At 39.2% G+C, this 23,481-nt stretch overlaps 3 protein-coding genes across 3 annotated transcripts; 1 reads left to right on the top strand and 2 right to left on the bottom strand.

Annotated features, from left to right (window-relative positions):
• Nucleotides 1-13: 13 nt before the first annotated feature.
• Nucleotides 14-3,374, bottom strand: mpeg1.1 (macrophage expressed 1, tandem duplicate 1). The gene is made up of 2 exons (XM_018669690.2): nucleotides 2,862-3,374; nucleotides 14-2,467 (listed from the first exon to the last, which is right to left on the bottom strand). The coding sequence occupies exons 1-2, from the start codon at nucleotides 3,309-3,311 to the stop codon at nucleotides 785-787; spliced, it is 2,133 nt and encodes a 710-aa protein (XP_018525206.1). The 5' UTR covers nucleotides 3,312-3,374; the 3' UTR covers nucleotides 14-784.
• Nucleotides 3,375-8,310: 4,936 nt separating this feature from the next.
• On the bottom strand, nucleotides 8,311-9,204 carry LOC108878788 (protamine-like protein). Its single transcript, XM_018669767.2, has one exon. It carries the CDS (start codon nucleotides 9,113-9,115, stop codon nucleotides 8,549-8,551), a length of 567 nt encoding a protein of 188 aa, XP_018525283.1. The 5' UTR covers nucleotides 9,116-9,204; the 3' UTR covers nucleotides 8,311-8,548.
• A 2,203-nt stretch (nucleotides 9,205-11,407) lies between these two features.
• Nucleotides 11,408-18,962, top strand: tspan36 (tetraspanin 36). The gene is made up of 7 exons (XM_018669378.2): nucleotides 11,408-11,646; nucleotides 14,968-15,159; nucleotides 15,446-15,520; nucleotides 15,688-15,783; nucleotides 16,165-16,311; nucleotides 16,528-16,611; nucleotides 17,259-18,962. Exons 1-7 carry the CDS (start codon nucleotides 11,587-11,589, stop codon nucleotides 17,337-17,339), a joined length of 735 nt encoding a protein of 244 aa, XP_018524894.1. The 5' UTR covers nucleotides 11,408-11,586; the 3' UTR covers nucleotides 17,340-18,962.
• Nucleotides 18,963-23,481: the final 4,519 nt, after the last annotated feature.

Raw genomic sequence — 23,481 nt, 5'->3', positions numbered from 1 at the left:
TCATTCAATGAAATCATTTTAAATTGCTTTAATGAAGTGCAGAAAAGTTTAATTGACATTCAGTTATGAGTCCAGTCAATTTTAGTAATATGATACAAAGTACAGTACAAAAATAAATCCTTAATCTAATGCTTCTTTTACTTAAAAAAAAAAAAAAAAATTACCTCCGACATGCATTATGAATTATACATCCAAGCAAAGTCATTCAAAGCATTCAAGTTCTTAAATGGGGGACAACATTTTTATACACTAAGTGGTATTGTGCATCTCAGCCTCATGGGGGTAGTATTGGTTTCCCTGTGGCCTTTGGAAATCACTACTGCTTTCATCGTATAACTTCGTGATTTCAAAGGCAGATTGCTCGGGAGTCAAATGTGTCTTTGATCAACTTTAACAGAATATGATATTGTAAGTTTTTACATACATACATATTGTAAGTTTTTAAGTGCAAAATGCAGTTTACCAGTGCTAAACAACAGCTTAAAGTACACATCGTGCTATCAGGCAAAAATGTCTACTAGAAAATGTATTAATAAAACTATAAGATTTACTATCTAAAGTGTTAGGTGTTACAGTGTAGCTATGTAAGTTACTGACTGGTTTCATAAACATTTCAAAAGACTAACTGTTAATGCAAAGTCTGACTAAGTTAAGCTAGGAGCCCTTAAAGATGTGAGAATTTTTCCACACCCATAAGCCATGCAACAGTGACTTGAGATGACTATCAACAAGGAACTTAAAAGCAAAGTCTCTGGGTGCCAAGCTTATAAGCTGTTTGTTTTTCTCAAGCCTCATCTTGCTGTGCGTCCCTCTCTAATTCATCATGCTCAATCTCTCCACGTATTTCCTCATAGCCTCTACTCATCCTAAACCCAGACAACCTTCTCCTTCTCTTCAGCAGGAGTACTGCCCCTACAACCACCAGCACCATCATACCCATCACCCCAAAGGCTACCCCTACCTTCTCTCCACTAGACATCTGACTCAATTCTGGATGAATCTGGCGTACAATTTCCCTGATTTCCTCTGGTTTAGCCAGTTTCCACATCTTGGTCTGCCCTACTCTGACCCAGCTCTTTTCTCCCTCAGTCATCACCATTACTGTGTTGGTGGCTTGCATGCTGACAAGTGGAGGTTTAGTGAAAGGAGGCAGACGGATTGGCAGCAGCTGCCCACCTGTGAACAGTCCTGACTGAACACAGTAAAGAATTTCACAGCCATCACTCACTGTAGCAAGGTGCTGACTGAATTTGGGAGGGCAGCGGCGTTGGCCTCCAGCCAGTGGGTTGCTTGACTCACAGCTGAAGAGGCCTCCGAATGGTACTGCGTACCTGGTGCCAGTTTCATAGTCGTCACTCACACAGATCATTTGGCCATCTGAGAAAAACTTAAGTGGAATAAAGTTTGGCGGGCAGCTTTTAGTTTTGGTGAGGGGGTTCAGGAGAGAGGGGCTGTATATGCCTCCAAATAGATACCCTGAGTTGTCAGGGGCCTTTCCATTTACAGAACACCAGTAGGTGTTGATGCGAGCATAGCGAACATAGTAGTTGTCCTGACACTCTAATCTATGACAAGTGGAGAACCCCAAAAATCCACAGGAATAACGTCTGTCATAGCACTGATGCACATTGTAACCCTGCTGTCTCACTTCTGATCTCAGTAAAGTTGGGGAGTAAGGTGAGCGACAGGAGAAGCCACCTGTTCCAGGGTTTGCCTGAGCCAGGGCATCACAAAGTGGATCTGCATCTGAGCTGAGTTTAATACACTCTTGGTAGACACCACCAAAACTGAGGTTTGTAGCAGGGCCCTCACAGGAATTATCATCAAGGTTGGCCTGGAAATTAAAGTTCTTGGAGCTGATATCAACACAGCCAGGACGGGTGTTGACCTTGTAGTATCGCTCTATGGCTTGATTCACTCTAAGAGCTACTTTTTGAACTGTGGGCTCTGGCAGATCAGGGATGGTGTTGGTGTTTATAAAGTAGTGTAGGGGGAATCCTGAACGATCAATAGCAACTAGGTTATTTCTGGTACTTTCCTGCCACTTCTGCAGAGTGATGCCGGGGTAGAAAGGTGTGCCACCTCCATGGCTTTGAATGAGAGAGTACTGAATGTTGGCCTGATATGTTTGAAGTGCTGAGCTCTGTTGGGTATTTTGACTGCTTATGTCAAATTTCAGTTTGTCAAAGAAGTTTAAGCCTGCTTGAGCTTTGATAGAGGAACTTTGTGACACACTGTCCGACACATATGTAGAACTCAGGTAGTCTTCCTGCACCAAAGTAGCCCCCGCATCGACACTAGTGATCACATGAGTTCCATAGTCCAGCACCATCTTCTCTGAGAGATAGTCTGCGTTCCTCGTCTGGTTGTTTTCAATTGCATCAGCTATCTCTTTGGCTTGTTGAACAAAGCGTGTGTCCAGAGTGAAGTCTGGATAAGCCTTAACTGTGTAGATGTGGTTACGAACCTTCGAAAGAAAGGAGTATAACATTATTAAATGTTGTTTTTTTAACATCTGCTATACTTTAAGTTTATTATTTTTCTATTTTCTATCTTTTCTTTATTTGACTCTTTCTTTATGACTCTTTTATGACTACAGTATGTCACAGTTGCCCATAGACTACAGAGGAAAAATAGCCTTCTGGATAACACAGGCACCTTTCCAGCAATGTCTATTACTGCAATAAATATCTAAGGTAATCAGCATTTTTATCAACCTAATTTATAAGTGATCCAAGGTTGATTATGAATTAGCAAAAAAAGTTGGAAAAAAAACTTGATCAGCAAACTGCTTTTTATTTGTCTTATTTGTCATTGCTTTTCATTTCATACATCCAAACCATAGCGATATGAAAACTTACCTGCACTCTAGCTGTAGTTGAAGAGTCTTTGACCTGATGGGTTTTCATCCTCTGGTTCTCAGTAGAAAATTTGCCATTCAGCAGAGAGAGGAAGGATATGTCTGCATTTATGGAGTAAGATGTAGAGCTTTTCTGCTCCATCCAGGAGCTGATTATCTCTGAGTTGGTCTCCACGCCCGTCTGTTTTTGGGGAATGACAAACACCTCATCTGGGATGAGGTAGACCCCATCCTCAGTGGTCTGACACTGGAAGTAGCTGAGGTTCATGACTCGACCCAGATCTATATTCCGGAGGTTATCCCAGCCACCACCTGGCAGCACCTCCAGTGCTGTGATGGAGAGGTTGGTGGAGGCATGGCATTGTCTGAGCCAGTTGGTTGGGCGGCTGACTGGTACAGGAAAGCCGACATGAAGGAGAGAGAGAGCAAGGAGGGTCACTGCTGTCTTCATGATGACTGTCAGAAATGAAAACTAAGATGACTGAATACATCACCTAAGCCAAGTTCCTCCTCCTCTTATGCAGTTTATCATATGACCAACAGGATGATCTTGTTTGAGAACTAGTGGGGGAGGATAAAGCTTTGCTTTCGTTTGCAAGTCTGCATTTTTGTGTGACCCAAAGCATATATACTTTAGGCTACTTATTGACAGAAAAAAACATCAACTCTAGGTACTAACAGTTTAATATAACCATATTTAATGGCAATATCATAAAACCTACAACAGCAGATGTGTGTTTAGTCATATATTGTGTTTTATGTACTGCAATAACAGTGATTTATTCTATGTAATTATTTGGATGATTTAAAGATGTGATTCCTCAGTCAGTTGTAAAACACAGGAAGAGATTGGTTATTTTATGTGTGATCTATTTGTTCATTTACTCCTTTCTCCAAAAACACAAACTGTTACCTGTTGCAAAATGAAAGAGAGCTTCAAAGAGTGTGTCCACAAAAGAGAGGGTAGGTAAGAAAAAAAAGGAAAACTAGAACTTAAGTTTGATTTAAATCCAGTAGATCAGAGATTAAAGGAACTAGAGGTACACTTCATGGGTTGATAGATGCTTTGTCTCACTTTTTTTTTTATATATAAGGTTAAGTTCCTCCTAGCAAAGGGAACAGAAAGCAGATATGAGAACAAGATCTATTGAAAGGAAGTTGCTATTTTTGCACTATTGTTAAGTGTCACATGAGTACACGTCGCTGGTAAAGTCCTGAGAATTTCTGAGTGTGAGTCACTACTTAGCAATCAAGCCTAAGCTTGCATGTTTGGCAAACTACCAAAGCTTAGTGAGCACAATATATGTAGGAATAAACTGCAAAACAGATAGAAGTAACAATCTAAATGTTTTGTCTTTTACAACCTATTGGGACTCCTTCCTCTTTTTTTCTTCTCATTGCTTATTTTTGGTTAATATATGTTCTTATCTCTGTCTGGTTCCTCATATCTCTGAAAAACAGGAATACTTACAGGATCACAGGTGAAAAAAAAACTCAAAAATGCACAGCATACAAGCACATTCAAGCATAACCACAGGCTGCTGTTCAAGTCAGAAAAGGAAAAACAGCAATAAATATATCAAATAAATCAAATGAAAAAGATTCTGTTTTTTAAAAAGTAAAGTACATTTAACTCCTTTACATATGTGCTCTAAATATAAGTTAATAGTAATTATATTTGTTTTACCATATACTACTTTATGTTCCTAGTTTCTTTATTAATTATTAGTGGCATTTTTCGATAAATTTCTTATTCATTTTTTGTTTGTTTGTTTAATGAATACATGAACTAACTCTCAGTTAGTTTATTAATATTTGTCATTTTCTATTAACTGTCTTCAAAACACAATTTTCTTTTTTTTACAATTCCATATAAAACATCTAATTACAAATTAGAGCTTCTGTTTGTGACTGTTTTATTGGAAATGGCAAGTTGAGTTTGAGCTGCACACAAGGAGAACACCATTTTACAAAAATCTCATTAAACTTTTTAAAGTAAATGAAAAGTGACCTGTGGTGAACCTCCCCAGCCCACAATCTGTCACTACTGCAGCTACCTCTCTGCTGATTTACTGTGCAAACAGTAGATGGCAGCATGGAACCATACAGCTCATAAGCTCCACAGCTGTGTTGAGTCACAACATGCTGTATACAGTGCTTTCGTTTTACGGGTTCAAGGCTTCACTGCTTAAGCCTATAGCATCAAAAGGCTCTAAGATTTGTATGAATATGGATCATAGGTTCTTCTTGTATTTTTACACTGACTTGACTCTACTAGTTGAAATTCTAGTGTAGCTTACAATTCTTTCTCCCATGCCAAACACAGTCATAGTTGAGATAATTTCATTTGCTTTCTAAATCCCATTATGATCTTGGATGAAGATGATATGCCTATATTCATCAGCCAGACATCACTATCATTTCTGTTGCCCTGAAATCCTGTCATGGTTTCTCCCGCTCACCAGCTGCTGTTTATTTGACAAGCCCGGTCTCATTCACTATTCAATATTCATTGAAAAAAACGCAAACAAATCAAACTAAACAATCCATGTTGATTTTCATCTCTTCGTGAAAAAAATTAAATAGGGTGCTGAATTAAAGATGGAAATGTTTTATTCAGGCTAACATGACTACAGTAGCTGTTTGTGACAACATCCAGTTCACAAAAAACATGTTTTGTAGTGATAAGACTTGTGTAAATACACAGGACTGGACACCTTTTTCCCTGGGCGCAATGATGTGTAAAGGGCCACATCCTGCGTGAGTTTGCCTGTCACCTGAGAATCAAAAAATTAGGTGAGCACACACTACTACTGCATGCTGCCTTCCAACAACATCACCAACAAATCAGAGGGTAATATCTCTGTCAGCTAAAGACTACAAAATAGTTCTCTTTTGAGATACAGAACTCAATGGTGTTGAGTGACAAGTTGAAGCAATGAAGCAACTCGTCATAAGATTAAATACTGGTTTGAAACATGATATATACCAGACAGTGAGACTAGTAAAACTGTTCTTATCTTAAGAATGATTGCATTGATAGAGAATATGTAAATGCTATACATCCACTTTGGTAAAGTTATTGCGAATGAATTGGTGAATGGATGAAGCCTAAAACTAAACCCCACTCCAATCCCACATCAGTAACAATCATCTTTATATTTCAACAATGAAGGTGATGTAACTCAACTATGCTTTGGAAAAAGTGGTTGTTCAGCAGTATATAGAACTGAACTGTTGTTTCCATTCAGTAGTTTGGCATCTATCCCAAGTACTGTACAGTAGAAGTACCAAAAGCTATTACCAGTCAATCTCAGAGTGTTTCATGGTGTCAGTGTCTTGCATTCAAACTCTTTTTTTTTTTTTTTTTTTTGTGGGGGGGGTTACATATCTCCACTGACTGGTTAGGCAATATAGTTATGAGGGTCTGGTGCTCAGTCAGTGTTGTTTTGTGTATACACACAACCTCGCCCTGTTCTTGCTTCCAATTTTTGTTTTACTTCCTCATACTATGGCAGCCAACAAGTACTGACTGTAGCAGTATTGACATTTGTTTTTAGGTTTTTGTTGTTGTTGTTCTGTGTGTTTTTGTTTTGTTTTTGAGGATGTTTAGCAAAAACAATGTAAGTATGACTGAGTAACAATTTAATCATTATGGAGTACAGTAACATTATCACTAGGTAACAAGGCAGGAAAAATAGGGCTATCTGAATAGTGCTGTCTGAAATGTCGGGCCAAAATCTCCCAGAGCTGGGCTGAGATCTGGTGACAACATTGCCTACAGCATATGATTCACAACAATTTCGTACTCATCAAACCATTCAGTGACCCACTGTGCCCTATGGATGGGGACATTATCATCCTGTTTGTCCTTTTCTATCAATTTGTCACCCGACTTTACATGTATGATATACACATAATAATCACTGCACTGTTATTTGCATCATTTGTTTATTTTTGTTAGATATGAGCAACATGTAAAACATGAACCCTATACAAACTAACCAAATCTGCTATTGTTATCATAAAGAAGAGGGATTATCTGTTAGGAAACTGGTTCTTGGCTATTTATTCAATTAAATATAGATTTGTAGATCAGCTATGTATTTACCAGTTTACATAATACCTAACATGATACCTTCTTCAAAACACAATTCACAGCTTTTACTTAGGAGTCCATCTGAAATGTGAGTCCTTGATAGGAGAAACCGGGCAATCTCTCCACAATGCCTGAACTGTTACTGTATCTGACCAGTAGGTGGCAACTCTAAACCATAAAGTGAAAAATGCTCACTCATAAGACATCAATGGGTTCAGCATCTTACTGTTTAAATATACAGGAAAAGTTGACAGGTCAAAATAGATCAAAGTCAGAAATTATTCAAGATTATACGGTTATCCATAATTATACTTTTTCTCACCTTTTTCCCTATAAGACCTGATGATTTTACTCATCACAAGAGTAGATCCCACCTCTCTTGTTTAAACATTTTGTAATAAAAAATATCTCCATGTAACCCCTTTTATTAATCCACTTACTCTATAAATTCCATCAAAAGATGGTCAGTGGCTTCACCCGCAGTGAAAACCTTTTCCCCTGCAGATAAGGGGAACTCCAACGAACACTGCTCGTCACGCCCGCGAAGTCCCACTGTTGATTAGCTGCGTTTTGCAAACAGCTGGTGACTGTCATCAGCTGCTGTTTTATGACCAGCTCGGTCCCACCCCACTATTCTGTCGATATCTGTCTCAACTTGAAATAGGCGCAAACAAAACAAACAGAAACTTCACATATTATGGTATACGGCTCAGAATCCAGGTTACTTTTCAGCTCATTTTCATTAGCACCTGTCCGCTACTGAATGACGTGACATAGTTTTCAAAGACGGAAGCATAAACATGTTTTCCTGCAGTAGCTGTTTGTGCTACTGCACTGTGTCAGTTCACAACAGACACGTTTTGGAAGTACTGATAAAATCTGTGTAAATACATGTGACTGGACGCCTTGGACCCTGTGCGTAACGGTGCGTTGAGGCGCTGTTCCAAAACATCCTGCACGCTCTAGAGCGCTCACTGTGAATCAAGCAAATTAAATTTTAGGTGAGCGCGTGCCAAAACTGTGTGTACGGCCGTCATTTACGAGCCAGACAGTAACAACTCTTTGTTGTTAATGGCTAAAAAGACGTCTTTTCTCAGATAGGGAACTCTGTGGTGCTGATAGTGACAAGATAATATTTAGAACTAAATAATACACATGATCATAAATGTAAACATTGAAAGAAATTATATGAACTTGACGACAGAAAAGGCTCAGTTAAGTTTGATATTTTCAGTAGATTGTTCTTATCCATAGAGTTATTTCACAGACAGAAAACATACAATCTGCTCTATGTCCAGGCTGTTGACATTTTGTTGTTCAAAACTGAGATAAAATCACACCACACGCTCTGTACATTAAAACAGGTTTATTACTTCCAGTAATTGCAATTCAGTTCATTGCAGACCGCGGCAGATAGTAGCAAGAAAAGGTGTGTAAAAACAACAGGTTCAGTATTTTCTACTATAGAAAAGCTGTAAAATGGCTCAAGCAAACTCAAGTTCTTGGAAAGAATGCATAAGTTTAGTCCACACAGAGTTAAAAGCCGCTAGAAACGCTTTTGGACGGCATTTAGTGTTCAATGGGAATATTCACTTCTTAGCAGCAGCCCTGGTCCTGGTAGACTTGGCGACCCTGCGCTTGGCCTTCTTGGGACTCTTTGGTTTCTTGGGCTTCTTGGCTGCAGCGGGCTTCTTGGCTTTCTTAGGACTCTTTGCCTTCCTCTTTTTCTTTGGTGACTTCTTGGCTGCTGGAGTGTCTCCTCCGGCTGCTTTCTTGGCTCTGGTCCTCTTGACCTTTTTGGCCTTTGGCTTCTTCTTTTTCACCACCTTTTTCTTTCGAGGTGTAGGGGGCTTCTTGTTCACCTTGAAGGAGCCTGAGGCCCCGGTGCCCTTGGTCTGGACCAGGGATTTGTTGGCCACCAAGCGTCTGATAGCTATCAGGAGTCTGGCTTTGTTCTTGACCACGTCGTATCCTCCGGCCTTCAGAGCCTTCTTCAGGGCTGCTAGGGACATGCCACCGCGTTCCGTGGAAGCAGACACGGCCTTCAGTATCAGATCTGACACTGTGGGACCCGTCTTCTTCCTCTGAGACTTGGCTCTCTTCTTTGGAGATTTGGCCGGAGCCGCCAAGGGCAGAGCAATCGCAGCAGAAGACATTGTTGTAGCACTAATGTCAGGCTTGGAAGTGTGAGGTTCACAGAAAGACAAAGTCAGAGTGATATCTCTGCTGGCCTTCTTGACAGGTTCAGGGTTTATAAAGGCCTTATGAGAACCGTGTAGAGTGAGCCCCGCCTTCCACAGTGCGCCTCTTCTCTCCCACTCAAACTTGATAAAGTTTGTGTTTTCTCCAGCTGAATTATTCTCTTAAAATCCTGCATAAAATGTAAGATATCCACATAAAAAGCAAATCATAGGAATCAGTGTAATCTTAACTATCTATATCTATATTTTTAAGTAGAGATCTGATAAAATACATTCACATTTGTTGTGTAACTACATGCTGGCAGTTATAAAGTGTAATTTGAGGTGTATATTTTGAACATTTTAACAAGATTACACCTCAAAACAATCAAGTACAGAGTTTTAGAATTAAATGAGGTTAAATAGTAGTGTGTCTGATATACTGGTTGCAAAACTTTGTTTTATTTTATTAGTTTTTGCTAATTAAATTCATTTAAAGATGGCCAAAGAAACACAGTTGCCATGCAGACCCACCATATAGTGACCTGAGCATAAATATAAATTCCTGAAATGCAGAAGCAAGGACAGTTTTAATGTAAACAATAAGTGTAAAAAGTTAAGTAACAGAAAAAAGTTAGTTTTATATTATTATATTTATATACTGAAAATATTCCTTTAGACTACTGTATGTCTCCTCTGTGTGGAGGGAGATGGGCGACAGCCAAATGAGAGTTATCAGCCTGTGAGGAGGGGCAGCCAGAGAAACGAATTTAAGATTAATTTTCCCGGGTCTTTTTGAATTTTAGACTCTTGATGAAATGACCAGAGAGGGATGCATTCACAATAGTATGCATGCAGTTATATTTAAAACCATATTCTAACTTATTAAAGCACCAGTATGTGGTTTGACAACTAGTTTAATAAGTTTATCTAGGACACAATGCCATAATTCCAGCTTTTCACATACTGTGTCCTCTGCTTATAAATATATTAATTAAAGCAAGTGCATAATAATCCATGAAGCAATGGAATCCTACTGCACTGAATATTTTTTTAAGTAATTGCCTTGCTTTAGTCTATTGTGCTTTTGATTAATGAACAGCACATAACGTGCTCTAATGTACAGTATAATAGGTCAGTATAGAATAGAAGATTATTTGAATGAATAAGTTCAGTCAGATTTCAAATATATAAAAATATTTATATTCATTTATTAATTTAATTTTGACCAAATTCCAGGTGTACTCACACAGAATATGGTTTGACTGATGAAAATCTGTATTTTTTGTGATTCTCACATTAATATCATTAAAAATTCTAGCCTATTCTAGTTTTCTGATGTGTTTATAATAGATAATATAATATATAATGAGAACAAACCTTTAACAATAGTAGAAAACAGAAGTAACTTAAATTCACCTGTTATATTAGTCCTTCAAGTTTGCTTTGAATTACATTTGCATGACATCGAGCTGGAAAAATGAACCTAAAACATGGTTCAACTTCTAGTTTATTCTTTGATATTATTTGTTTTAACCAGGAGATGATTAGTGGAGACATGAGCTGGAATATCAGTTTATCTTAACTGTTTCAATTGCTTAAAGCACAGAAAACTTATCTGCTGCCTTCATGTTTTCTCTAGTATGACAGGAAGAGTGTGTGCGCGTGTGTGTGCGTGCATGCGTGCTTGTCTGAGGGGGAAGATTGGCAAATGTAGTCAAGCCTCCTGTAGTGCACTGATAGCGCCTCCTCTTGTTACACACACAAACACACAGACCAAAGTGAGTAAAATTCATTTCAGCAAAATGCGGCTCTGTTTTTAGATGGTCAGTGACAAGACAGTGCAAGTGTAGTTAGTTTTGTGTTTTGAGTGTAGAGTTAGTTCACACTAACATGGACTGCAGTTGAAATAGTATTGATAACATAATTGTTCTGTAGCAATAAAAGCACAATGTGATTCATTCCCCCAAGACTATCATTATCATCTTTTTTTTTTTTTTTTTTTTTTTTTTGAGTGGATCCACAGATTCATGATTGCATCGCACTTCCTGTAAAAACTCAATCACATCGATAAGTGTAAGAACAGGGCGGGGAGGGGGCGCATTTGCAGTTTTATTCATTCTATGTTTTTCTTTATTCTTTTGCGTTCTTTCCTGGGTCTCTGTGGGATTTTCCTCTCCTCTCTGCGGGAGTGGCGTGTGATGTAATGCGTGGCTCCCCAGCGGGACAGGACGGCTGTGGGACCGGTTCTATAACATCGCCCTCCTCCCCACAGCATGTGACCATGATATCACACTGTAGTCAGAAAAAAAAACTTGTGACCAAAGCGACGGCGGCGGCGTCGGTAGGGGCAGCTCGGCGTTTTTTTCTTTTGGTTTTACAAGATAAAAACTGGACGGCAGCTTTTCCGCAGTCTCCCTTCAGCCTCTTCACCTCCTCCAGACAACATGGACTGCGGAATCTTCACGTCCAAGACCGTCCTCCTCTTCCTCAGCTTGATATTCTGGGTAAGTCGTGGTGTTACTTCTCCACCTGTGATGATTTTAATTTACACTGACGGCTGGAGAGAGAACAGGAATGTGTTTGGACATCATTGGGTTTTTTTTTCTGTAGATTATCTAATATTTCTTGTTTTGCTTGTGTTCTTTAATGTCTGCTTTATACAAATCAGAGTTATGACTAGATGACCATCCTTGTAGTCTTTTCTAGCCAGCGCACTCTTTATTTCTATACTTCCTCATTTTAACTGTGGCTTATATAGATCACATCTGTGTGATTCATTTTTATAGCACTAGATGATTCCAGTAAGGCCGCCCGTAGCATTTCTCAGTAAGTCTACCAAAGTTCAGGGGAACAGTGATTTATCATCTAACTAGCTTGAACTTTGACTGACTCTCACTGTCTGACAGGAACAAATCTGGCTTTGAGTCAAAGTAGACTTTAGATTTGTATATTGTTGGCGTATATTTCCCAAACAGTTGTCAGTTCTTGTCTCTCCTCCTTCAGAGGAAATGGCTTTTGAAGGAACAGAGCAAACTTCTCTGTCTGTCTGGGGCTGATGTCTCTGTAATTAGATTACTGTGAGATAAAACAGGCCTGTGTGTGCATTTCTAAGGGAAACCTCAAGCACAGTTTATCTTTTCATTCAAATCCACATCCACTTTTTTACTTCCGTATTCTTTCTTCTTTTAATGTATTGCTGTAAATTCCTCTTTGCATTTCTCATCTCTAACAGGTATGTAAGTTTGTCTAATGAGTCTGTGCTGAATGATGTCTTGTGTTTACAGAGTCTATTACATTTCTCTGTCCTTCACCACATTCCAAAGTCAGTCTTTCCATTATTTCTCACAACCCAGGCATTATTCACAACATATCCCTGTTTATGTATGTTCTTGCATCTTAGTTGTGTGACCTGTCACGCCTGTTGACTGTTGACTGATAAAGAATGTAGGGCAAACTTTGTTCACCTAGTGTAAACAAACCAAGTCCGTGTAATGGAATAAAACAGTTGGCACTTGCCTTTGATTTTTCCACTGATTGATTAGGTGAAGAGTCTTAAACAGCAGTGTGAGTTAGATCATGAGAAACTGCACATTTTGAACAAGATTAACTGTAACTTGGACACAGGAGAGACGTAAATTTAAAAAAAATCATAGTATCAAATATCAGTGTATCCTTGTATCCTCTCCCTGACCCTCTGCTAAGTTTTTCTTCAGAAATGTTATGTAGTTTATGAAGATCCCAAAGTTTCAAGAGATATTTTGTAGTAAAATCAGTCCACTTCACAACTGATGAAATAGATAAAATCTAATCTATCTAATTGTGTAATAAAAGTCTTTTTTTCCCTTTCTAACCAAATTTGGTGATTTAAGGAGCAAATCAGAAGTTGTCTGAATGTGTGGAAGCACATGAGCAGAAACATCATGGCAGCATCTGACAAAATCATCCCCACAGATCCAGAAACATAACTCACATTCCACTCATGCTATAGAGGTGGCACCATGCATTGACGCTTTATGCTGTGTAAGCCCCTTTGTGCTGCTTCTTAGGCACAAGATCAGAGTTTCTGGGAAGATTAGGGGTGAGTGGTAGGGCGGAAGGGGAAGGGGGTGGGGGTGGGGGTTACTCTAGCTACTCCGCAGGAATCCCGTGACTATGGAGTGATTAAGAGAAATGAGTCATGAGGCAGACCTGAGGAATGAACGATTGTTAGGTTGCATAGAACACATATGCTCACATACACAAGCACATCATAACTCATGTCATTAGAGGGGAAGTAATGCTGAAAATGGAACTAAAGTGCAGATATACATGAAGGGGGATTTCAGTTTTTTTTCCCCCCCAGTAAAAAGGGGTAGTGGTATCGTCTTTCCATCTTTGATGTAAATGGAAATTTAGTTGGTCACTTATTCTCACAGTTTCGCTGTGCCACCACAAAACAAAAACAGGATTTACAAAAACAGACACATTTGAGTGTAATCTCATCTGCAGTTTAGATTCTGGAGTTTAAATCTGATCCAGAGAGTTTCAAAGGGCAAAAGGAAATCAGTAGTGCTGATAATGAGATGAATTTGTAATGCCCATTGTTCTCTCGACAGTTGTCTCTGTTCTTAAAGTCTCTGTACTTTTAACCCTCCAGACGTTTTCCACCAGATAGTTAAACAGATACAGAGAGCAGAATAAACAAAGGTGTCATTTTATAAGATAATGGTAAATCATTTTTAACTCTGTCAGTGTAATTTCAGTCCGTATTGTGTTCACACAAAACTGACCCATATACATGCAGTCTTATGATCGGTGCTCACTACTGAGGCATGACTTGTAGAAAAGTCATGATGGTGGTGTGACTTGATGCCGATTCCAGATTTGACTCCACAGAGACAAAGCATCAGTAACCTTCCAGCCTGTGTTCATCACATGAGATCACAGCAGATAACAAGATGAGCACAAATCCCTTTGTGTTCCATCTAAAAGCTTTTTAACCAAGGATATATTACAGGCAGCTTTGTTCTCACTTTAGGTATGATGGTATTCATGACTATAGGCAGGCTACTGTATGTTACCACCTCTCCTTTCTTTTGTACCTTAGCAAAAGAAGCTGTAATGTCATAATTCAGTATTGTCCACATTATTCAACTTGCAGTGTTTTAACTAGGTCATGTTTACATACGAACAGCTACATGACTGACTCATATCACACCGTACATCAGTATTTATGAGAGACTTTGCTCTCAGTTTTTGGCTTTTTGATATAGAAAATATGAACACAATGTGAATGACAACTTTCAGCTACAGCATGGTGAGAAAAACACACATCATGTGACCAACCCCTTCAATCAGTGTGTGTTAGTTTCTACAGAACTTTGCTTTGTTAAATGTAAAGACTGAGGTTTTCTGGAAAAGCTGACAATCCATTACATTGCAGTTGTTGACACAGACCTGAATGACTAGAACGGAAATTGTTGAGATTAGCAGATCATGCCAGAATTTAGCTCTCAGCTCTGTACCTAGTGCTTAGTGCAGAATGTTAGCAGATACAAATGTGAACAGCTCAATAGTATTAACTTCAGTGGGATCCTTACTTTTGTGTTCATTCACAGAATAAATATATACAGAAAAATGAGAACATTATTGTCTTTTAATGATATTTTTAAACAAGAATGTTTCTTCTCATTTACTCTTTCATGATATATTCATATAATTCTTTGTTAATTATATAATATGCAGTGATAAAAGCATTCTGATCTGTATGCACACATAGTAACCATAACTGTAACTTGTCAGTGGTGAATTAACACAAGGATTTTGATGTTTCCTCCTCCCTGCAGGCCGCAGGAGCGGCGTTGGCCTACGTTGGCGCCTATGTGATCAAGAGCTATGACAACTTTGATGGATTCATTCAGGACAAGTACGCGCTGGTCCCAGCGGCTATCATCATCGGCGTCAGCGTGGTGATGTTCCTTTTCGGTCTGCTGGGATGCTGTGCTACGATCCGCGAATCCAAATTCGGCCTCAGCTTTGTAAGTTTATGTGTGTATGTGTGTGTGTGTGAGAGAGAGAGGTGAGGCATAGGCTATAATTTATGCCTCAGTCATTCTCTCACTTCCTTGTCATTTGCTGCTTGACTCTACAGCTGTGCGCTCAGGTGGAGAGTCTAAATGTGAAAATGCAACTGCAAACTCTCTCTGCTTCACTGGCAGTCTTAGTTGTCATCTTTGGTGACTCATTGCTGTTTTCCAGTAGTTTTTGTTTATTCTATCACTCATTCTGTTTGTTCACAACTTCTCTGGTTTTCTTTCTGTGCAGTTCTTTATGATCATCATGGTGATGTTTGCAGCTGAAGTAGCTGCTTTGGTATTTAGCTTCATCTACCAAGGCAAGGTGAGCAACAAATACATATTCTCTGTTACACACTGACTGTAACCTATATAAGGATATATTTAATCTGCACCATTTTAAATCTGCTGTGGCACACTTGTAAGCCGATTAGTGAAGTACATGACTGCATACATTGTGTGTGTTTTTTTTTTTTTCTTGTGTCTGTTCAGATAAACGGAGACCTGGAGCGCTCTATGAATGATGCCTTTGCAAAGTATGATGGACAGGGAACTGAGACCAAAGGTGTGGACTACCTGCAGAGTCAGGTTGGTGTTATCTTCTGCTGTATATAAATAGCTTGTGTAACTTTGTTTTCTTGTTTGTACTTTCACTCTCTTCATCCTGTTCTGCTTCACTTGAGTTCATTTGGGCTTACTTGCTCTCACTTCCCTCTCTTCTTCTTTCATTTTACTCCACAGTCTGTCGTTCCCTCTCTTGCCTTTTAAGAAAAGAAGCCTTCTTAAAACAGCAACTCACTCATACTGTAGATACATACATGTAGACTGATGATAGTGTAAGAACGTGGATATTTCCCATAACTCTTTCTCAGTGTAGCATCTAACTTCCCCCTTTCTTTTTATTATTTTTGTTAGTAGTTTTCCTCCATTCTTACCACCTGTCCATTCTCTCTCTTTAACTCTTTACAGTTGCAGTGCTGTGGAGTTAAAAATTACACCAGCTGGTCCAACACCACCTGGTTTACCAGCCACAACAACACAGTGCCTCTGTCCTGCTGCAAAAACACCACACAGTGCACTGGCAGACTGGATCAACCAAACCTGCTTAATGTAGAGGTAAATCATACAGAATCACACTCTGCTCTATTTAATCTGTTTATTTGGTATTACTTAAAAAATATTTTTTAAACGCTTTATGACTCAAAAAAGTCCACAAAACCAAATGACCTATCACCTCTGAGGCAATAAACCAAGGGCTACATTTCAAGCAGACATTTCAAATGTCCAACGTGCATGTATGTGTACTCACTGCACTTGTGCAGTGTATTTTAGGGTTGTGAGGCCAAGCTGGAGCGCCTCCTACATGATGTGTTGGTTTATGCCATGCTGGTCATTCTGGGCTTCGCCATCATTAAGGTAAGGACGGGCGCAGTCAGTTTGACCTGACACACACTTCAGCTGATGTGAAAGAGCGTAAGTGTATTGGCTGGTGCTGGTCATCTGTTGAGTCATCTAATATTGGAGATACACACCAGTCAGCGCAACAGATGAATGATCTTTTCGAAGACAGAGAGGGCTACACGTTATACTCCTCTATATTACTTCTTGTGCTTTCCAAGTGCATGGATTTCCTAACCTAGCACCAGTTGTGTGGTATGTTAGAGTTTTTCAGGGGTGGTAAATGGAGGATTTCCTGTCTTTAAATCCACTCATGTAAAAGAACAATGATAGCTCTGCTGAAGGCTACCACTTGAAACAGAAGAGGGACAGTGTGTCATCCTGTCAGTCATTTCAGTATTTATACAATTATGCTTTCAAAGTGATCCTTCTAGGAAAGCTGAACACAGGGATTTCCCTAAGAGATATCTGAGTAGGATTCCCTCCCCCACTGTCACATAGACTACTTTATAATTCTTGCTCTTTCACAGAGATTGACTTCAGTACTTGATCCTAGCCTAACCTATGTTTCACTCCAGAGCTAATTTGTTCACATAACCTGTGCTGCTTCAGAAAACATATTTTTACGAGCTTGTGTCCGATTACCTATATTTTTGCTGTTGCAGTTCTTCGGGATGCTGAGCGTGTGTGTGATCACCTGTAAAAATGGCAGCCGGAGGAGCGGCTACCAGCCTCTCTATGCCTGAAACACCTTCTGAAACCTTTTACCACCTCCTCATTTTTTGCAATTGCATTTGTACAAAAGCATTCAAACATATACAAGTCTGTGATTTATTCAAATAATGGCATGTAAAATACACACAAATTTATCTTAATTTCCCTCTGGAAATTTTTATGATAGAGTTCTTGAAGTTTCCATTTTGGGTGAGCTGCCAAAGGTTTCTGTCCTGTCACAACCCAACTATGCCTGTGTCTTGACACAGCACAAATAACAACAACATAAGAAACCATTTTTTTAGGAAATGCCAATCCCTGTTGGATTTTCTTTCCTGAAAAACATACTCTTCTAAATAGGTGTTTGTCTCTAACGCTGTCTGTAAACCTAGTGCGACTGCCATGACATTTCATGAGAGAAAAGGTGACAGAAAAGACTATTTTTGGGCTTTGACGACTTCTACTTGTAAATGATGCTGCGCCTTCTCACTCTGCTGCATCATGTAGATATTCTTTTAAAGAACATTACTCTTTGGAATGTACCATAATGAAGGGCTACAAACTATATTTTCAGCTTTTTGTGATTGCAAAGAAAAGTACAGCATTGTAATGCCTTATGTAGGATTGCAGTATTTATAGCCAACTGAGTGGATGGATACAGTATATAAATATATAAATATATATATATATAACAGTATGGTCAGTTAACTGTATTTAGTTAGGTCACAGTTCTACACAGTTTGACTTGGGTTGTGTTTATTATGTTTCTAAATTAAAGGTGAATATTTCCGAAGAATGTGGAGTTTGGTGCACATCCCTGTATCGCCTTCTGTGTTGGAAAAAAAAAACAGTTGTGTCTAATCCTGTGCTAAAACACCTTTCTAGCCTCTTTTCAAAAAGCAGACCACTGTTACAGAGTGTACATTCAGAGCATCACATTAAACATGACCCACAGTGGTTATCTCTCTCTCACCTCCTGACTCTGCTGATAAAGAGGCCCTTAGTTTGGCACATACAGAAGATAGAAGTGTTCGCCTTACATAAGCCTCAAAAATATAAATGAAATTATAAACTCGTGTCCGCGGGCGTCACAGTCATCAATCATCACACAGCACAGATTATTAGGTCGCCCACTGATGAGGAGGCTGTAGATACAACTGATTTCAACCATGAGTGTAATTCAGACTGAAATGATCCCTTTACTTTTTTAATGAATGATTCAAATCAGATATGCATCAGCCTCATTTCTCTCCCTCTTAACAAGTCCCAATCCTCTGATAACTAACTCCAAAATGACAAAAATACATTATTATTAATGTGTTTTCATAGGGGGGGGGTTGCTGTTGTATGATTAGTTGCAGTGACAAAGAGAATCCTGCAGGTGGTGCTAAAAGCCTGCTCTGAATTTGAATGTTTCTCAGTTATTACATTTATGTATTAATGGACAAAATGTGTTAATGCAGTGAGTTTGTTTTCAAACAGTGGTATAAATAGGATTTTTAGCAGCTTGAAGAATCACAGATACATCAGTTATTTAACTGCTTCATATCAGCAAAACCTTTACAATTAAGTGCTCAATGTGTGATTAACATCTCTACATGTGCTGCTGTGTTAGTGATGTCCACTGATATAAATGACCCCACTGCCCTGACTCACTCTGTGTCCCTCTCATATCTCTTGACTGCATATCTTATTCAGTGCATATCCTTGCTGCTCCAGGCTGTGTTGACATTTAGACAGGCCAGTCCTTTTCAGAAAGAACTGCTGGCACACGCATGGCGAGATAACCTTGTCAGCTTTGAGACTTGTTTTCCTCCATCATCCCATAAACTGTCTGTTTCTCCCATGTGTTCCTTTCTCTCTCATGTCTGTTTATCTCTGAGTTGGTGTCAGTTCCTTGGCTCACCTTTTCTCTCCTCACGTGTCTCTCTCTACCTGTGTCTGTTTCACATTTTAGGTATATTTGCATCTCTGTTTCTCTACATTGGCCTCACTCTGTAGTATCTCACATGTTATCAGGTGGTGCAGCACAAATCAGTCTGAGCAGATGTATTTTGAGGTAAATTATCTGAGACCAGAAGCCAAGAAGATTTTTAATCATTAGTTTCTGTTCCAAAACACTGGTGGCTTGGTTTACAAAGGCCAATAAGGTGAAGGCTTATTTGGAGGTTTTGACTCCTGCATCATTTTTTGTTTTTGTTGTTGTTTTTAGGTGCACTGTAGATATGGGTGGGTATGGACGTAAGTATTTAGGGTCATGTTATGTTTTGATGCTTTTCTTGGTTTAGGATTTGACTGAAAAGGCTACAGATAATGTATTTTTAGAAAAAGATACAGGCGATTGAATCAAGCTTGTCAGTCAAAGCTCGTCCACCTGCATTTCAAAAAATAATGGTCAAAATCGAAGCAGCAAGGTCAAGATTTCCTGACTTTTAGTCCCTTGTTAACCTCCAAAAGTACTGGATCTTACATTTCCCACAATGCAACTGGATAGAACCTTTCATTAGCACCTCCTCCTTCTAAATGCCCATTCATATCCAACCCCACACCTCCGGCCTCTTAAGTCTCAAGTCCAATCCGAGACAACCCTGGTGACCTGATTCGGGTGAACACTGTGGTGAGCACATTTATATATTCTTTATAGGGAAAACAATAGATTTGGATAGTGTGAGATCGGAATCAGGTTTTCTTTCCTGTTTTATAACAGCCTGTTCAGCCTTCACTTGCAGGTAAAAAAAAAAAATAACTGAAAAGTGTTGAATTCACTGGGGTAAGACTTGTTTGTGCATATGATTTGCCACTGTAGCATTTTCTATTCCCTTATGAGTCATCTTTGCACACCTCCAGATGTGGCCCCTTCCTCTTTCTCTCTCCTCTTTCGGGCCATCAGTTCTCTGGAAACACATTCAGCTCGAATGTACACCAAGCAAACTAACTAAGCCAGATGTCGTCACAGAGAAATTTCAGCCTGACCTCTAATTTATTTATTTCCTTTCCTGCTTAGACAGGGATCTGTTGGAGGGAGGTAATCTGAGGAGGACACATGCACAATGCTGCTGCTCACTCTGTGCTGAAGGTAGATAGGCAGGCAGTCTCTGTGTGTCTCTGTGGAAATCCAGGGACTCTTGTCCAGAGCATTCCTTCATGGCTCACATAACATTTCTATTACTAAACTTCTTCCCTGGATTTGTTTTCTTTCCTTACATATTTGCTACCTTCAACATCAAACAAGTCATAAAGACCCCCATTTTACCACAGGGGGTTTGCTTTTGAACTATATCGCATGGTAGACAATAGGGAATGTTTACTCTCTTACAGTTAAAAAAGAGGGACTTTTCCTCCTTTTTTATTAAAAAAAGAATACAAACAAAACCAGTACAGGGTCGTGGTTTCATTTGGATTCCTCCCCTTCACCTTTCTTTTCAGTGGCAGACTTATAAATAATGACCACACACTGTCAAGACCAGGAGCAGGTGCTGCTGACAACATGCGTGCCTCTGTGTGTGTGTGTGTGTGTGTGTGTGTGTGTTGCTCTGTAAATAGCCACCCGCTACCGACACTGTGATGTCTCCATGTGTCAGATGCTATCAGTATTAATTAGAGAGGTCAGCCAGAGAAGAGGAACAGAAACACAGCACAGACACAAAGAACAAAGACTCACATGGACCAAATGAGCAGCAGCAGTTTCATAGAATTATCCATATTATCTACAATTTTCTAAGTTCAATCTTCGCAGCATAGACTGTTAAAAAAGATACTCATGTCGTCTGGCTCTTTTTTCTCCCCTTCATCTTCTCTTTTAATTCTGCAAGTACTTTGACTGTTCTCTTATCTTATTGTTTTCCTATTTTTTTCTTGTAAGTAGATGCCAGGTGATTTTGGCTCAATAAATGCTAACAAGCGACTGTTTTTGTGAATTTCATCTAGCTGGTACATCAGATCACAGTTTTTATGTCTGCTATCTCATCTTTGTGTTGTAACAGCAGGTTCTGATGTTGCAGTAAAATACAAAATTACACACAGGAGACACCAGAAGGGTGAGTTCATGCTTTTGTGACTGTAGATACACTTTTAAACTACATCACTGTTTGTCCCAGTAGTGAGAGAAGCATATCAGGGTGCTAACCCCTAATTTCAACCTTAGTGTAACCCTGACCCTAACCCCAACCTCAACCCTAACCCTAGCATGCAAAGAGCTGTCAAAGTTGTGTGTGTGTGCTAGATTCATTCAATCATATCATCATCTATTATTGAAAGTATGTACAGTTTTCCATGGATTAACACAAAATGGTTTTGTGAAGCATTAAATCAACAGGAACACTTACAAATAATATGAAAGAAAAAAAAGATTTCACTTCATATAACTGCATGCAACCGAACAAGAACATCTGGAAAAAGACTTTCCTCTGATGCAAAATAAGTATTGAACAATTTCCTTTTCACCACATTCATTTTGTATGCCTATCTTATCTTGCTGACATGCAGGAGAGAGAACAGGGACACACCTGGAGGATGAATACAGCTAAAAGTCTCTTTGAATCCAAGCGCCTTCACTTTAGCTACATCATACAGAAGGGACAGGACTCACACAACTGTTGTGTTGTTAGGGGCTGAACATTTCTCTGTCACTTTCAATTTTCCAACCGCACCAGCTCTCTGATTACAGCCTCCCCTCCATAATCAGAAAGGAACCGCTGACCCATCATCTACATAAGCAAATTATTCATCCGATTTCTGCATCGTACATTTAATTTAGCTAAAAAGTGTCCTACAAAACAACAAAGTAAAAAAAAAGTTTATAATGAGAAGCATATAGGAAGCAAAGCAAAAGACTCAAATTTCCATCTGCTAACATGACTTTCAATAATAACTTACACTCTAAGAGCTCCTGTGTCTTGTGCAATTGTTCTGTGATCTTAAAGTTTGGAAAGTGAAGGTTTAATGATCTTTAATTTCCAATCTGGACATCTTCTGTACACAATACTATTTATTTGATTGTGACCAGGGTGGTGATGAGAGATGATAATGACATCTTTAACACTGCTGTGGCTCATCATTACTTTTGATGTTACACACTGTCTTTAGCTTTGCTTACATATGTCATCTATCCTGGTAGAAATGGTTTCCAGTACCCTTAACTATCTCTGTAACTCTCCTCTACTCTTCTCATTGATGGCGTGTCACTTTGCATTGGGTTCATTACATTAGATTACTCCTGGGTCTCTGTTCTCCCTGCAGCCTCTCTCCTCTTTGTTAATCCCTGCAGCTGTAGTACCTCTGCATAATCATTATTACATTCACCATGAGCTGCCCTCTCTCCTCTCTTCTTCCTTTCTCTTACTGCGCTGACTGTCATACCCACCCTCCACTCCACCACAGGCTATGGGACTCTGTAAGTAAATAGACTTTTAGTAGATACAGCCATAAGACAATGGAAACAGTGGAGAAACTTCTGTTTTCGTCAGGCTCTCTCCATCTTCGTGAAGGCCTTCAACCTATACACAGTGCATCAAGTTCAAAGTGAATGTTCTGAAGTTGTCGGCAGTTGTCTTGGGAATAGTAAAAAATTAAAAACTGAACTGAAACACTACAATAATAAAGATATGGAATGCAACAAACCAATGAAATATCAAGAAGTTAGAGTAGATTTTTCTATTAATATTTCAGTGTTGTCTTTAGTTCCACACTTATTTGTAATGATCATTGACCTGACCAAGTTAATTTCATTAATGGAGTTTTGGGGAACAACCACTTGGTCAATGATATAACTATTAAAACTTATTAAAGCTCATGCATTTCAGTTTCACTCCCTCTGTGACTATAACTCTCCACAGTTGCTACACACTGTATCCCTTATGCTTGAGCAAACTATTATTTCTTCTAGAGCTCTTTGACATGGTGGTATCCTTGCTGTTAATATTCAAATATTCATTCACCACCAACAAAAGCGCCTCTCTAGCTTCCTCTCTTGGGAAATCTCAAACCCACAAATTCTGCGCCTGTCATGATGATAGATGACCGCGGTAATGATCAAGCTATAATAATCAGGCAAGACTGTATGCTGGAGGCCGGTTTAAGATATCTTCCAATAGAGTTACACTGACTGATTTTCTCCCTAACTTTCGCACGTTCTTTTAGTATTTCGATCTGTAGGTTTGGAGATCAAAACCGAGC

Source organism: Lates calcarifer, linkage group LG13, assembly GCF_001640805.2.
Source record: "Lates calcarifer isolate ASB-BC8 linkage group LG13, TLL_Latcal_v3, whole genome shotgun sequence".
Lineage (NCBI taxonomy): Eukaryota > Metazoa > Chordata > Actinopteri > Centropomidae > Lates > Lates calcarifer.
The sequence above is the reverse complement of the archived record's forward strand: the minus strand, read 5'-3'. Positions and strand labels throughout refer to the sequence as shown.

What these genes read in the sequence shown, in the direction of transcription:
- mpeg1.1 (XM_018669690.2), bottom strand. Translation starts at nt 3,311, where the DNA reads ATGAAGACAGCAGTGACCCTCCTTGCTCTCTCTCTCCTTCATGTCGGC. An exon ending in CAACTACAGCTAGAGTGCAG is followed by an intron (nt 2,468 to 2,861) that starts GTAAGTTTTCAT and finishes TTTCTTTCGAAG; the next exon opens with GTTCGTAACCACATCTACAC.
- LOC108878788 (XM_018669767.2), bottom strand. Translation starts at nt 9,115, where the DNA reads ATGTCTTCTGCTGCGATTGCTCTGCCCTTGGCGGCTCCGGCCAAATCT.
- tspan36 (XM_018669378.2), top strand. Translation starts at nt 11,587, where the DNA reads ATGGACTGCGGAATCTTCACGTCCAAGACCGTCCTCCTCTTCCTCAGC. An exon ending in CCAAATTCGGCCTCAGCTTT is followed by an intron (nt 15,160 to 15,445) that starts GTAAGTTTATGT and finishes CTTTCTGTGCAG; the next exon opens with TTCTTTATGATCATCATGGT. An exon ending in CAAACCTGCTTAATGTAGAG is followed by an intron (nt 16,312 to 16,527) that starts GTAAATCATACA and finishes AGTGTATTTTAG; the next exon opens with GGTTGTGAGGCCAAGCTGGA.